Below are 15,308 nucleotides of genomic sequence, written 5' to 3'. Positions count from 1 at the left end.
AATTATGTCGTCAAAAGAAGAATACTATTCGGATGATGAACTGCTTGACGAGAGATCCAATTCTGAAGTGTTTCTTGGGTTTGTTGATGCACCCATTGATGTTGAAGAAGAAGAGCCAACTATTGAAGATACTTTCATTGGAGGAAAGCCGATTTGGTTGAACCCCAATTCTCCCCCAGATAAGAGCCTCATTACATGTGATAATTGCCAGAAGGAAATGGCATTGCTCTTGCAAGCCTTCTCGCCTATTGATGGTAAGTTGTATGATCGAGTAATTTACATCTTTGGATGTAAGAACACCAAGGAATGCTCCAAGAAGAAAGGAGCTATCAAATGCATCCGTGCAATTTCCAAGGATCCAGAACGTGTGGCTGCCATCAAAAAGGAGTTAGACGAGGCTATCAATGCCGATTTGGATGAAAAGCTTCAATTAGAGAATAAGAAGAAATTGAATGCTGAGTTAACTAAAGACTTGTTTTCAGCTGCTACTAGCTCCAATAATCCCTTTGATACCAATCCCTTTGGAACCAGCATCGATACCAATCCTTTTGCTGGCAACACCAACACGACTTCCAACGCTACTAAATCTGAACAGAAACTGCTCGAAACATTTGCTTCGGTTGCATCCAAGAATGCTCCTAAAAAGAACAAGAAGGTTAAACAACCGGCATCCAACTTAAAGTTACCAGAATATCCCGGTTTTTTCCTTTATGTTGAAAAGGAGAAGTTTAAAAAGATGCCAATGGAACCAGAATTGGAAAAGTATAAAGATCTTATTGCAAAAATGGACGACGAATCCACCAACGAAGACGAAGATATAGGATTATCATCATCATCCAGTGCACAATTAAACCCCCAGGCCTCACAAATGGCAAGCATGTTAGACGATAAATACTTTGAAGCCTTCACCAATACCGTTAAACATAACCCTGCACAAGTGTTACGATACGAATTGAATGGGAAGCCATTACTCTATAGCGGTCGAGATGAGATTGCATCTAAGTTCTCATCAAAGAACCATCAAGACTTTAATGTTGCACCTCCAGCTTATAACCCTTCAACGCATCGCCGATTCGAATTACAATTGATGCCTAAGGCTATCATGGATCTAGAGAACTTACAAGACAACGATGTCACCTTGACGGATATCTTGAATGGGATGTCGTGGGGGACTATTATTGTGTGCACAGATGAAGAGGATTACATTCCCGACGAGATGTTTGATGATAACCATGTTGGATATATTAGTGAATGGGTTGGTGTTCAATGGGAACAGCTGGTATAAGGCAACAGCCAGTCTATGTGCACTACTATGCTCTAGTAGTAATACTTGACCCTAAAGTAGCAACCTTGTATTGTCAACCATCCAATAGTATACTATTGCTGTACCGGAGTAGTCTTCATTACGTAATCGCTAATGTAACGCGCACGATTCTCATTCACTTGTGCCACAAACAATGTCGTGTATTACGTCAGACGATGGTTTATAAGACACCCTGTTGCAAAATGCAATTGATCTGTGCATGGGCAGTGGTTCTTTCGCTAATACTGTACCAAAAACAACATGGTCAATTCTACAGGCAGCTTAAGTTCTGACGATGACCTGTCGTATCAACCTAAGATTCAACTTCCTTCTATAAAGAAAACCAGAAAATCGGTGCGATTCCCTGTTGCCGGTGTTAAACCTCAACGGGGTCCCGCGAACATGTTCATACTGGACTCAGACGAAGACTATGAAGAAGACGATTATAACGATGATGAAAATGGAAGTGGTATCGACGTAGACAGGAGCCATCTAGAAAGTGGTGGTGGTCATAGGCCCGGACGGCTGTCTCATGTCGTCCCTAGTTTCGGTGGTCATACCGCACCTCCTTCGTCGCAGTCTCATGGAGATATTGACTCAGACTTATCCACACATTCAGGTAACCCTTTCATCTCCACATCTTCATATCCTCAGCCAGAGCTAGAGTACTCGTCTGAATCAGACGATGGAGGCAATTCAATCAAGTCTCACCATTTGGTAGAGGCAGACATCACTGAACAGCAACTTCCCCAACCCCCCTTCGCACTGACAGAGGATGATCTATCAGGTGACAGGAGTTCGCCGGGGGGACTCAGGGGAATCCTTCGAAAGATGTCATTAAGAGATAAGTTTGGCACCAATAATGACACCTCGAATTCTGATACGTTTATCGGTCATATGATGCAATCAGGTGGAGGGTTGGGCAGTGGAGGATTGGCCCCCGGTGCATCTCATGCTGGCGAGGAAGGACCTGAGGATTTAGATGCTGAAAAAGTAGTTGGGTTTGAAGAAGGTCCAGATGCTATAGAATTGAAGCGTTTGAATCCTAGAAATATCAATGAAGAGGCACTCAATCTTCTTTCTGTCCATGCTCCATCAATAGGAAAAAAGTATCTTAACGAGGATCCTGATGAGGACAATAATAAGCCCAATAATTTTGAGGCCAGTTCGTCTTACTCAGGACTGACAAATTCTGAACAATTTTATGTGGACAACCCTGATCTTTATTTACGGAACAACGGAAGCTCAGATGAAGAAGATTTTGGACTAGACGAAGACAATGACTATGTGGCACCTCCAAAGCATGTTCAGGCTGGTGTTCTATCGTCACTTTTAAAGTTGTACCAACAACCACAAGCTTCCAAATCAACCCTCAGTTTGGGATCCCGGATGTCTACCTTAGGAGATGAACAACAAAGTGAAATTTCACGTCCAACTTCAACTACAGATATGTTAAAGAAGTTTGGGTTCACCAATAAGATGAAGATGAAGAAGAAGACCACAACTCCTACCAGATCCGAGTCAGACTCAGAAGATCAGCAGAACTTGGGGGGGTCTGGCGATCAAGAAACTAACTCTAATCTTGCGTCATTTAGAAATGCCGTTCCCAAGGCTCCTAAGAAAATTAAGATGGAGACAGCAGGTACTACAAATACAGCTACAAAGAACATCAAAAAGCTTCGCAATATCCGCAGACATCATCATGAAAGAAATGCCAAAAAGATCACTGTTCATATTGAAAAGATCCTCTATCGTCAACGGTTTATTGTAAAAATGTGTAAAGCTTTGATGTTATATGGTGCCCCTACTCATAGATTAGAAGAATATATGACCATGACCAGTAGAGTTTTGGAAATTGATGGTCAATTCATCTATTTCCCTGGATGCATGATGATTTCATTTGGTGATGCTGCAACCAGAACTTCAGAAGTCCATTTGGTTAGATGTGCTCAAGGTTTGAACTTATATAAGCTTTCTCGAACTCATAAGGTGTACAAAGACGTCATACATGATTTGATTGGTGTTGATGATGCTTCTCATAAACTTGATGAATTGATGAAGACTAGAAATTTGTATGCTCCTTGGATGTGTGTTATCTTGTACGGGTTGGGATCGCTTTCAGTTTGTCCTTGGGCATTTGGTGGAGGATGGCTCGACTTACCAGTGGCATTTGGCATTGGTCTTTGCGTTGGGTATATGCAATTTTTTGTTTCATCGATTTCCAATTTATATTCTTCTGTCTTTGAAGTCTCGGCCTCTATTGTGGTTTCCTTCATTGCCCGGGGTCTTGGATCGATTAACAATAGTAATACCTTTTGCTTTGGAGCCCTTGTTCAGAGTTGTCTAGCATTGATTTTACCTGGTTACATCATTTTATGTGGGTCATTGGAATTACAATCCAGAAATCTCGTTGCAGGATCCGTCCGGATGTTTTATGCTATTATTTACTCATTGTTCTTGGGGTTCGGGATAACGTTAGGTGCAGCATTATATGGTTGGATCGATAAAGGTGCTACAAATGTGACCATCTGTCCAGCATCCCACCAATTGGATAGTAAATGGCGTATTTTGTTTGTGCCACTCTTTACTGCAACTCTCGGGTTAATTAATCAAGCTGAGTGGAAGCAATTACCTATAATGATAGGGATCTCATCAACTGCTTATATTGCTACATTTTTTGCTGGTAAGCATTTTCAGAGCGTTACAGAGTTTACAGCTTGTATTGGGGCCTTCATTATTGGTGTTCTTGGGAACTTATATTCCAGAATTGGTAAGGGGATGGCAGTTAGTGCAATGCTTCCAGCCATATTCGTTCAAGTGCCATCGGGTATTGCTCTGCAGAGTTCGTTGCTTGCAGGTGTTCAATCAGCAAATAAAATCACCCATAGCAATAGTACTACACTGACAGGGACTAGTAGTAATTCACTTTCCTTTGGAGTAACTATGGTTGAAGTTGCTATTGGGATTAGTGTCGGGTTATTTGCGGCTGCTCTTTGTGTCTATCCTTTAGGGAAGAAGAAGACTGGTCTTTTCGCTCTTTGAAGCAATCAACTATTCACAGGTGGACAGTATAAGGATATAGTTTTAGTTATGGTTTAGGTTGAAGAATAGTGTCACAAAGTATCAGGCAAATGCAATTATGATCTGAGTAGACCGCTCCGTGGTTATTATCCCGATGTGTCCGGTAATCGGATATGCAGAGCATCTTTTGATGTTTGCCTTAATAAGCACCTTTAGTTGGGTTTTATGGTTTAAGAAGAGTCCGGATCAACGTATGGATCAACTGCTTCATACTTTTCCCGAGCAGGTGTCGTCCCGCAGGTATCAGTATAAAGGTTCTAGGTGGGTGCAAAATAGTCTGGGGAAATAATTACGGTGCTTCAATAGGAGAAGCTTACGTACCATGACATAGTGTGGTTCAAGTATAAATAATGAAGTTGTCTCCTCTCCTCAAAACACTTTTAATTCATAATTTGGCAAAGAAGATCTTATTGGTTCTCTACGACGGTACGCACCATGCAAAGGAACAACCATGGATGCGTCGAAAACGAATTGGGCATACGTCGATTTGGCAAAAAATCGGATTAAGAATTGGTTCCCTCCAGCAAGGATGGTGCTGATTCAGTGGCTGACCAGAACTTGAAAGACGTGGAAATCATCATCTAACTCCCTTCTTCCCTGTCTACGTGACCAAGGAAAATGGAACAAGCACCAAACTTAAAGCTTTGTATCACTGCTGGTGTTGGAGCTGATCGTATTGGATACAGAGTTTTGGAGAGATTGGCTGCTTTCAACCCCAAAAACCTTTACTAGTACGACTACAGAGATCTTGCAAAGGAGCAGGTGGACAAGTTGAGCCAGGTTTCGATATTGCCCAATGGTAGAGGTGACATTGTTGAAAGGGTTGCCAGCTTGGAGGACATGGTCAGTAGATGCGATATTGTTACCATTAACTGTCGTTTGCACGAGAGCACCAAGGGTTCGTTCAACAAGAAGTTGATATCTCATTTGAAAGATGGATCTTATTTGGTCAATACCGCTAGAGGAGCCATGACGAACAAGTTTGGAGGTGGTACTGCAATGACCCCACATTAGTGGTACCTCTTTGGATGTGACGGAGTTAAGAGTATTTTGGAATCGTATTACTCCGGGAAGAACGATTACCGTCCTCAAGTTGTGATTGTCATTGATGGATGCCAGGCTACTAAATCTTACGGTGAAAAGAAGATAAGTTTACAGCTGACGGATATTGACTCTATTTTTACAGGGCTATGTTTTACCTTTTAATAAAACCATTTGAGCGCTCATATACTTGTACATTTTTTATGGTTCACTATGATAGAAGCCGAGTAAATCAATGACATTGTCGTTTTTTGCATAAGAAAATGGCTCAAATAACATCTACAGTGGATATATTCAACTGTTTAGGCTATGGTATCCATGACTGATGTATTATAGTCCACTCCTATGCTTGACCCCTCCTCCCCCACTTCTTAGATTGTCCCCTTCCCCAGATAATCGTCCAATATGTGCCCTGCCGAATTCTTAAAGGTTTTAGAGAACCCTAAGTCAACTCTTATTATATAGCAGAAGCAGTGTTCGGAGACGTCGAAATGTCGGGGGCTATTTCCTTTTCGGGACTCCCATTGATTGTTCGCAATTACCCCACATTAATTGCCCGTTAAGGTACAATCCACCCCCATGCACTGCGAGGCAGATTGTCATAATCCCATACAATCTCTTTCATTTAGATATGCGCACGCATAATCAATTACAAAGCACATGACCTAAGCACACCATATTTAACATAGGCATATTATGTTCCGGCTGCAAATGGTAGCAATAAGCTCGCGAGATCCGGAATAAACTTCCCCGTCCCTGTCAATTGTTGCTTGAGGGGAACCTGATCATCCCCTAATATAAAGAGGGAAGATGATCCACTGGAAAATATATTGAGGATTCTATTATTCAAGTTACTACTACTATACATTGACTTAAAATGGCAAAAAAGATTTTATTGGTTCTCTATGATGGGAAGCATCATGCAAAGGAACAACCATTAATGCTTGGGTGCGTCGAAAACGAATTGGGAATTCGTAAATTTGTGGAGGAGAACGGATACGAGTTGGTGACTACTTCCGATAAAGAAGGAACCGAGTCTGTTGTTGCAAAGAACTTACACGATGTAGAGATCATCATTTCTACTCCCTTCTTCCCTGTCTATGTGACAAAAGAAAGAATGGAACAGGCTCCAAACTTAAAGCTTTGTATCACTGCTGGTGTTGGATCTGATCACATTGACTTGAACGAGGCCAACAAGCGCAAGATTGGAGTGTTAGAAGTGACAGGGTCCAACGTTGTCTCAGTAGCTGAATGTGTTCTCGAAACCATGTTGGTTTTAGTCCGGAACTTTGTCCCTGCCCATGAGATTGCTATGAAAGGTGAATGGGATATTGCACAAGCTGCTAAAATGGAGTTCGATTTGGAAGATAAGGTCATTGCGACTGTTGGAGCTGGTCGTATTGGATACAGAGTTTTGGAGAGATTGGTTGCTTTCAACCCCAAAAAACTTTACTACTACGACTACCAAGATCTTGCAAAGGAGCAAGTGGACAATTTGAACAAAGTGTCTGAAATACTTAACAAGAGAGGCGACATTGTCGAGAGAGTCACAAGCTTGGAGGACATGGTAAGTAAATCAGACATTGTGACCATCAATTGTCCGTTACATGAAAGCACCAAGGGTTTGTTCAACAAGAAGTTGATTTCTCATATGAAAGATGGATCTTATTTGGTCAATACCGCTAGAGGAGCCATTGTAGTCGCTCAAGATGTTTCTGATGCCTTGGCCTCGGGTAAACTTGCAGGTTACGGTGGTGATGTCTGGTTCCCTCAACCTCCACCAAGTGACCATCCTTTTATTACCATGAGGAACAAGTTTGGAGGTGGTAATGCCATGACTCAGCATATCAGTGGTACTTCTTTGGATGCCCAAAAGAGATACTGTAACGGAGTTAAGAGTATTTTGGAATCGTATTTCTCCGGGAAGAACGATTACCGTCCTCAAGATGTGATTGTCATTGATGGGCACTATGCTACAAGGGCCTATGGTCAAAACAAGTAGAAATCAACTAATTTATAACAAAAGGACGTAATATACTTTTAGCAAAAAAATATGTAGAGGAATTGCTGGTAATGGATAATGATACCCGCGAGATTCGAACTCGCGCCTCCGAAGAGACCAGGACCTTACCCTGGCGCCTTAGACCAGCTCGGCCAGAGTACCCAATTCCTGAGAAAAGTATTAGACATTTTGATTATACGCATTTGATGCTGAACGGGTATATGGTGAAAAATGGTGAAAAATGACTGAACTATAGCACTTATTCTCTTCTGAAGCTTATATATACCATGGATAGGTTAATGAAATGCAGAATAGCACTATTAAATATCACATTTATTGTCAGAGTAAATAGTGCAACTATTTTACACTATATTCCATAAACTGCCAACAAAGTTATTAACAAAACTAGCATTTTGAGAAACTTGTTATGTTTAACAATCTCTAGAGATTCCGAGTCACCACTAATATATAACCCATATATCTATATATATATATATAACTACAACTGCAATAACATATACATATTTATGTTCCTATTGGCCCGAGCCGGAGTCGTGCACAAACCAAAATATCCCCACAAAATGATCTGATCTTTAACTGCAACTAAATGTAGGCAGTAACTAACCACTTCCTCTTTCCATTGTGAAGCCGTCGTTGTCACTGCCGTTATGTTAACCCGTCGATTGACCGGCTTATTACGTAAACCTCCTCTCCTTGGCCGTCGACCAATCACTGTGTCGTCCTACGACAATGATAAGGTGTGTCTTGTCCTTGGATCAGGCAAGGCCGTTGCATACAACACGGTCTTCTTAAGAGACTCATGTACAGCCCCGGAATCCATAGACAAGTTCTCTCAGCAGAAGCTTTTTACTACCAGTGAGATCTCGCAGAACTTACGGATTGAAGGTCTGCCACAAGTTCTTGAAAGTGCTACTGGACCGTTACTTAAGATAGTCTGGAACCAGAATGGACAACTTCAGACGTCTACTTATACCGAAGAGTTTCTTGAGGAGTATTCCTCGAAGGAGAACATTAGAAGGGATAAGTTTTTTGAAAGGGAGCAACTTTATTGGTCCAATAAGGAACTAGTGGACCATATTGATGAGATTCAAATTGATTATGGTGATTATATCACTAAAGAGAAGGACTTTTTTAAGGCATGCTACAATCTTAATAGATATGGAATTTGCTTTGTTAACAATACTCCTAGACCCGAACACCACATGCAAGTGATGACTGAAGACAATGCTACGTCATGGCCAGTGTACAAATTGGCAGAGAAGTTTGGGTACATTAAAAAGACCTTCTACGGGACGCTATTTGATGTTAAGAACGTTAAGAAAGCTATAAACATTGCTTATACCAAATCGTTTTTGCCGTTACATATGGATTTATTATACTATGAATCACCTCCAGGGTTACAATTGTTACATTTCATTGACAATTCCACCAGTGGAGGAGAGAATATCTTTAGTGACTCCTTCAAAGCTGCTTTATACGTTAAGCAAAGAGATCCCGAAGCTTATCAAGCCTTATTAAAAGTGCCCATCACTTATCATTATGATAACAATAATGAATATTACTACTATTCCAGACCCTTGATTGTGGAAGATAAATATGGCATTAAAGAAGTCAACTTTGCTCCTTCATTCCAAGGTCCTTTTGAATTTGGTATTAGTGATGATGACGGTGATAATGTCGACTCAAAGCTATTTCAATTATTCTTAAGAGGGTTCAATCTCTTTGATGACTTCGTTAATGATCCTAAAAATCACTATCAACTAAAAGTCCCAGAAGGTTCAACAGTCATATTTGATAATAGAAGAGTCTTGCATTCCAGACTTGCCTTTTCAGATGAAAACGGAGGCGATAGATGGTTAATGGGGACGTATGTCGATGGTGATAGTTTCCGATCAAAATTAAGAGTTGGCCATAGAAAATTTTATTAGTGACTAATATCCATAACCACTATAAGCTTGACGAGGTTCTGGGGCTCTTGTTCTTGAACTGCTATTGGAAGCAAAGCTCTTGAACGTTTGTTTGAACCCATTACATAACCTATGCATGTTAGGGTACGAGAATCCTTTAAGAGTATAACCATTGGCTTCAGTCTTGACGTACCAAGTTTGAACCGGAGTATTCTCATTGACCTTGAACAATAATAAGAATGTCCCTGGAGTCTTGTGATCATAACAGAACACATATGCACTGTTTGTAGGGTTGGCTTTAGTATATGATTCTAACCATTCATTCACTTGACGTAAAGTACCTTCACGGAACTTTGGATGTTTCACCATCTCATTGACATGCTTTGCAATCACTTGAATATGCTGGAAAATCAATTGGTCCAAATCTGCAAACCGTTTACCTTCAACCATAAACTCCTTATGGGTTCCATGGTTCAACTCTTGAATAGGCAAATGCTGGAATAAGTTGTTCCCCACCTTCCAGGTGATAGTAAGGTAATTAGGACCCTTAGATGATGGTCTAATGATACAATCACCCACAGCTTGAGGTGCCAAATATTCTTCTGCTTGTTTGAAGTTGAAATTATGATACAAAGGATGTTGGATGTTTTTAGTTCTGGCCAAAATGGCTCTTTCCTTTGCCAATTCTCTTTGGATGTTTGCTTCTTCACTTTCAAAGTCCCATTTCCCCACTTCTTTATAGAATTTGGCTCCTGTAGCCTTCTTGATATCGGATTCTAATAAACTGAAAGCGGCATTGAAAGTATCGTAGTAGACATGCATAATAGAAGCCTGGACTACCTGTCCTTGCTCATAATTGGCATTTCTGGGGATTAAATTCTCTTCCACAGTTCCCTGTACAGAACATGAAGTGTTAACTTTCAAAAACCGGATTCTAGACCCAGGCTCTCTCATGTTCTTCCCAACCCTGGTGATAGTAACTGGGATACTTGTATTCTTTCCAAAGGAATCTTTGGTTTCTCCAGTAAGCATTTGAAACACTTCCATAGCATCTAAAAGATGGAAGGATCTTCTTAATTCTTCATAATTGTTCACAAGTTCTTCCTTGATACTTTGTAAGGTGGCATACTTCTTCTTCCCAAATTTGGTTTCCAATTCCTTACCATAAGCCGTCAAATTCAAGTCATCCACTTTTGAAACTCCTTCTTGCATCAATTGGTAAATCACTCCACCTTGTTCTTCAACATGGGCAGTATCTTCTTCATCCAAGTCAAGAGCATCGGCTGCCATCTTTCTCGCCAAGTCATAGTCTTCAGGATGAATTCTAGTAGCATCCAAAATCTCTACCGAAGGGTCTCTCAAGGCACTTCCCTCATCGTATGGAATGTTCAAGAATGAAGCACAGTTAATAAATATATTGGCAGTGGTTAATTCCTTTTCAATCAAGTCACTTCTATTGGCCAACGTACTAATTTTGGCACTGATATTCCGAATTAACCCGGAGGCCTTCCGAGGTCCTAAGCCGGCAATGAAGGGTAAAAGTTGGGCAATATAAGTATCTCTAACGGCCTCGTTGATTTCTATCCCCACCAAATTGACTATATCCACAAAGGCTGTTTCCACGGCTTCCAATACCAAACTGTCTGGAATATATTTTTGATGCTCATGGAAAATTAATGACTTTATGTTCTCTCCTAATGAAATATACTCCAATAATGGACTTTGAACATATCTTGCCAACCCAATACAATATTTAACCAAGCTCGGCTTGTCTCTGAACTCTGTCAAGGCTCTTTCGGAACTTTGATATAATCTAGCCGTCTCATCTTGAACCCAAATCACTTGAATCAATGGTGGAGCTTGGTCTTGAATGTGATCAGCCTTAGCAGTGATATTGTTATTGGCAACAAAATTTGTAAGAATATCAAACAATCTTTTGGAACTGGGATTGAATCCAGAAATGGCAATCACATCCGGTTTAACATATTCAAGGTTTCTATCAAAGAATTCCTTTAATTGTCCTGTAAATCTCTCTTCACTTTCTCTATCTCTAATCGGATTATCGTCAGATTTAAAGAAATCATCAATTTTCCCCGTTTCTTTCAAAAATACCCCGACAACTGCGCTATCAAAGTCCCCTTTACCAAAGGAAACTGCAAAAACGTTGGGCTTGGTCCCCTTATCATATCCATAGGGAACAAGAGGAGCTTGGTCTGTCTTCAAAAGAACCTTTTTCCGTACTCCGTTGGCAATGAGTCTTTGACATTCCCTACGCAAGTCTTCTCTTGTGGCTAAAGCAGTCATGCTGGTTAATTTCTTGAAAGCCATTCTTAACACAACTTCTCTTTCTTTGTTCCATTTGTCTGAAATGTCTGAAGTACCATCAGACTTCAAACATCCAAGAATGGCTTCAAACCAACTCTCAAATCCTTGAGTTTCAACCTTAAGAATAATCAAACCCAACTTCTCAGCTTCTAACATTCTAAGGAATATATCTGGTTGACGAACCAAATCTGATGGTGTACGATTAATAGCATATTTGATATCAGCATAAGGACTATGATTGTTGATGGCAGACTTACCCTTTTCAGTAAGAATCACACTGAAGGAAGAGAAATCCTTGTAAGCCATTCTAACCTCATTTCTAATCTTAGGATTACGGAAGATCTCTTCTGCAAACATCCTTCTAACTGCATCACGGGCAGTTTTGAAATCTTTGTAAATGACTTCATCGTCTTCCACCAACTTATCCACCACATCTTCAGGAGATTCAAAGGGATCGTCCGTGGCATGGATTCTATATTGGATTTCAAACTTCTTGGAGCTTTGTTCTTGAACATTTTCACCAAATTCTTTGGCGGATATACCAAAAGATTTAACAGCAGAATATAAAATGTTGGCTCTGACTCTTTCATAGAAGGCATACTTGAAATGTTTCTTGTGATGCTTGATATCTTCTTCATCTGCTGCTGCTGCTTCTTCCGATGGTATATCAGATGTTTTGGAAGCAGCAGCCAATTCTCTAATCTCCTTCGAATACGTAAATTGAATATAATCTTGTAAGTCTTGAATAGCAACCAACGAGTTTATGCTCTTGATATCCTTCACTAAATCATCATCCAAGTTGAGATTTGAAATTAACTTTTCCACATTCAAACGTTTTTCATAGAATGATTGATAGTCAATGTCTAATTGAACAATCCTCCATAAATCATCTTCAGATAATAACTTGTGAACAGAATTGACTTTATTACCATCAGCATTAGTAGTCAACTGAGAGAATAATAAAAAGTCACGACGGTGAGTCCAAATAAAGGGCACTTCATAGTTATCTTTAGATACAAATTCCACCACTTTACCAACTGCAACCTTATAAGGTTCAATTAAAAATTCCAAAAGTTGATTCTTATTCTCTTGGAACATAACTTGACAAACCCATTCTTTTTTAGCTTCAAAATCTTCACCTTCCAATTCAATATAGTTCAAGCTGGATCTATATCTTTGGTATCTTTCGGGAATATCAATCATTCGAATGACATTATCTTCTTCAGTCAACATTCTTTCCTTTAATTCGGCATGTTCAAACACTTCATCCAATGAAGTTGGTTCGGCATTATCACCATGACCTTCATCTTCAATTTCTTGAGCTTCTAAGGCCCATTCGTATTCAGCACCATTACCAAACACTTCAAACAATTGTTGTAAACTTTCTCTATCAACACTGGACATTTTGGACGTATCCAACTTGGGGCCTGCTCTCTTGGCTTTTTGACGCTGTTGTGCTTCCTTGTGTTGTCTTGCTTCTTCTTCATCAGAGAATTCATCATCTTCAATGAAATCTTCAAACTCATCCAAGATGTTTCGGGGTTCTCCTCTTCCACCAGGAACTTCGTCATCATCTTCTGCTTCTTCCTCCGCATGTTCATCGTCGGAAAAAAAATCATTTAAGCCGCCGTCTCTGTTTCGAGAGTCAGAGACAGAATGTTCTTGTGTACTCTCCGATTCTTGTTCGGCAGCTCTCTTCAACCGTTTGAACTTTCCGGTAGCAGCACCACTTGGCTTCTGACCAGAGTTTTCCATCAATAACTCCAAATCATCTTCATCCAACGCATCGTCGTGAGTCTCACTAGCCCGTTCTCTTTCTCTTTCTCTCTTTCTCTTTTTATGTCTTCTTCTCTTGTGTGACGTAGAGGCGTCTTCTTCATCGTCTTCGTCATCCACAATGAAACCTTCTCGAACTCTCTGTATCGCCTCTTCGTCTTCGTCTTCGTCTTCGTCCTCTTCAGATGAGTCCACTAAATCGTCTCCGCTGCCTTCATCAGAGGCATTTTCTTCGTCGTGGTCCCGAATCTGGGGTTCATCCTCAACGTCAGTCTTCACCATTGCTGCCCTGGTGTACAGTCCAATCAAACTTTCAATCGAGCCTTCCCAATATGACACGTCAACAAAGGAACCCCTGAATGTTAAGCCAAACTGTAACTGATTGTTGCTTGGTCAGTGTCGTCCTTTATGATTGTTATTCTTTGTCGTACACGGAAATTTCACCAACAAAATTTTCAGATCGTGCGGGTAACCCTTTGGATATAACCAAAGGAATGGACTAATACGGATACACGGTAGAATATTGTTATATATTAAACTATATATTTATTTCTGTAAATCTTTCTTATCATATTGCCGATTAAGTTTCAAGTTGAATTGTCTGTTCTTCTCATTTATGTGATGAGAAACCCCAGCATCATCTGATTGGGTACGCCTCAGTAACTGTCTCCTATCATTTCCCTTCTGTAGATGGTCAACAGCACCAGTAATAATTGCTTTGTCATTCTTAGGTTGGATGATGTCATTCAGCTGACTCCCATGACTCTTCTTATCCTCCTTATAAGCAGCTAAATCAACTGCTAACGTGGACATATCTCGCTTGTATGATCGTGCAGCCAAATCACTGAAATTGTTATAACCTCCTGTAACCTTTGCATTGGGGTCTTTCTTATTATTCTTGTGCCATTCGATAACATCTGCAATCGTATATGTAAGGGCCTGCTTACGTTCGAGTTGAATTTCTTTACCTGATTCCACGCTGCTGATCTTTTCAAGTTGTTCTTCTGCGTTTAGGAGACTCTTTTCCAAGTTCTTTTGGTTCAATGATCTAATTCTTTGGATCTTGAGAGCTTGTGCTAGATCCCGTTTATTGTGTTGTTCGGTAAGTAACTTTTTGGCTCGAAGTGCTTTTAGACGCGTCCTAAGATCTTCACGAGACTTGCCTATGCGTCGTGATGCTTCCATTATGATTGTTTGTAGTGCAGTGTGGAGTACAGTACTGTGAAGGGTGTCAATCTGTAAAGTAAATGTGATGCAATGTTAATAATAATAGGGGTTTTATATACAGGAAAATCAAAAATTGAACTATATTTGAGGTATACCGTTAATCGTAAAATTATACGACATTCCAGATTAGATAACACAAGATTCGTATAATGAAAGAGTGGCTATGAGTGGGTGTTTATGTTTAATTTCGGTTATTGAAAGTCATTTAACAGGGCAATGCATGAGAATTCAAGCAACCCGGCTGTTCCGTTGATAATTAAGAACGGACCTCCCTATCTCGGAGATATTCCTGACGTAATACCGGCTTTTGGTGAGAGTGAATGCATATTACCATGGTGTGACCTGGAATGTAAGCATAACCAATGGTAAGCATAACCAATGGTAAGCATAACTGTACTACAGTATATTAATGCATTACTGTACTATTTCTGCAATACTACTGTTCTGCTACTGGATCGAATGACTGTACTGAATTAACATACGATCTAATGACTCTAGTACGATTGCATTACTGTAGTATGATTAGTGTATGCTATGACTAGCATTATTACTGTATTACAGTAGCATATTATATACTGATTAAAAGCAGAGATTATTAATGTATATATAGAAACTAGTTGTTACG

At 40.1% G+C, this 15,308-nt stretch overlaps 6 protein-coding genes and 1 non-coding gene across 7 annotated transcripts; 5 read left to right on the top strand and 2 right to left on the bottom strand.

The window, feature by feature from the left end:
- Positions 1 to 4: 4 nt before the first annotated feature.
- KQ657_000059 (uncharacterized protein) lies at positions 5 to 1,285 on the top strand (the record flags this gene model as incomplete). The annotated part of the gene is made up of 2 exons (XM_043190918.1): positions 5 to 9; positions 55 to 1,285. The coding sequence occupies 2 exons, from the start codon at positions 5 to 7 to the stop codon at positions 1,283 to 1,285; spliced, it is 1,236 nt and encodes a 411-aa protein (XP_043051595.1).
- Positions 1,286 to 1,564: 279 nt separating this feature from the next.
- Positions 1,565 to 4,345, top strand: KQ657_000058 (pheromone-regulated protein; the record flags this gene model as incomplete). Its single annotated transcript, XM_043190917.1, has 1 exon — positions 1,565 to 4,345. The coding sequence occupies one exon, from the start codon at positions 1,565 to 1,567 to the stop codon at positions 4,343 to 4,345; it is 2,781 nt and encodes a 926-aa protein (XP_043051594.1).
- A 389-nt stretch (positions 4,346 to 4,734) lies between these two features.
- FDH1_2 (formate dehydrogenase (NAD+)) lies at positions 4,735 to 5,398 on the top strand (the record flags this gene model as incomplete). Its single annotated transcript, XM_043190916.1, has 2 exons — positions 4,735 to 4,797; positions 5,117 to 5,398. 2 exons carry the CDS (start codon positions 4,735 to 4,737, stop codon positions 5,396 to 5,398), a joined length of 345 nt encoding a protein of 114 aa, XP_043051593.1.
- Positions 5,399 to 6,302: 904 nt separating this feature from the next.
- On the top strand, positions 6,303 to 7,427 carry FDH1_1 (formate dehydrogenase (NAD+); the record flags this gene model as incomplete). The annotated part of the gene is made up of 1 exon (XM_043190915.1): positions 6,303 to 7,427. One exon carries the CDS (start codon positions 6,303 to 6,305, stop codon positions 7,425 to 7,427), a length of 1,125 nt encoding a protein of 374 aa, XP_043051592.1.
- Positions 7,428 to 7,506: 79 nt separating this feature from the next.
- KQ657_000055 lies at positions 7,507 to 7,589 on the bottom strand. Its single transcript has one exon. It is a non-coding gene; the product is annotated as a tRNA-Leu (tRNA).
- A 506-nt stretch (positions 7,590 to 8,095) lies between these two features.
- Positions 8,096 to 9,376, top strand: KQ657_000054 (uncharacterized protein; the record flags this gene model as incomplete). The annotated part of the gene is made up of 1 exon (XM_043190914.1): positions 8,096 to 9,376. One exon carries the CDS (start codon positions 8,096 to 8,098, stop codon positions 9,374 to 9,376), a length of 1,281 nt encoding a protein of 426 aa, XP_043051591.1.
- Positions 9,377 to 9,379: 3 nt separating this feature from the next.
- SPT6 (chromatin-remodeling histone chaperone) lies at positions 9,380 to 14,641 on the bottom strand (the record flags this gene model as incomplete). The annotated part of the gene is made up of 2 exons (XM_043190913.1): positions 9,380 to 13,811; positions 14,121 to 14,641. The coding sequence occupies 2 exons, from the start codon at positions 14,639 to 14,641 to the stop codon at positions 9,380 to 9,382; spliced, it is 4,953 nt and encodes a 1,650-aa protein (XP_043051590.1).
- Between the last annotated feature and the right edge of the window lie 667 nt (positions 14,642 to 15,308).

This window comes from Scheffersomyces spartinae (genome assembly GCF_019049425.1).
Source record: "Scheffersomyces spartinae strain ARV_011 chromosome Unknown scaffold_1, whole genome shotgun sequence".
Taxonomy (NCBI): domain Eukaryota; kingdom Fungi; phylum Ascomycota; class Pichiomycetes; order Serinales; family Debaryomycetaceae; genus Lizanozyma; species Lizanozyma spartinae.
Note: the sequence above shows the minus strand (reverse complement) of the source record. Positions and strands in the feature narration are given on the sequence as shown.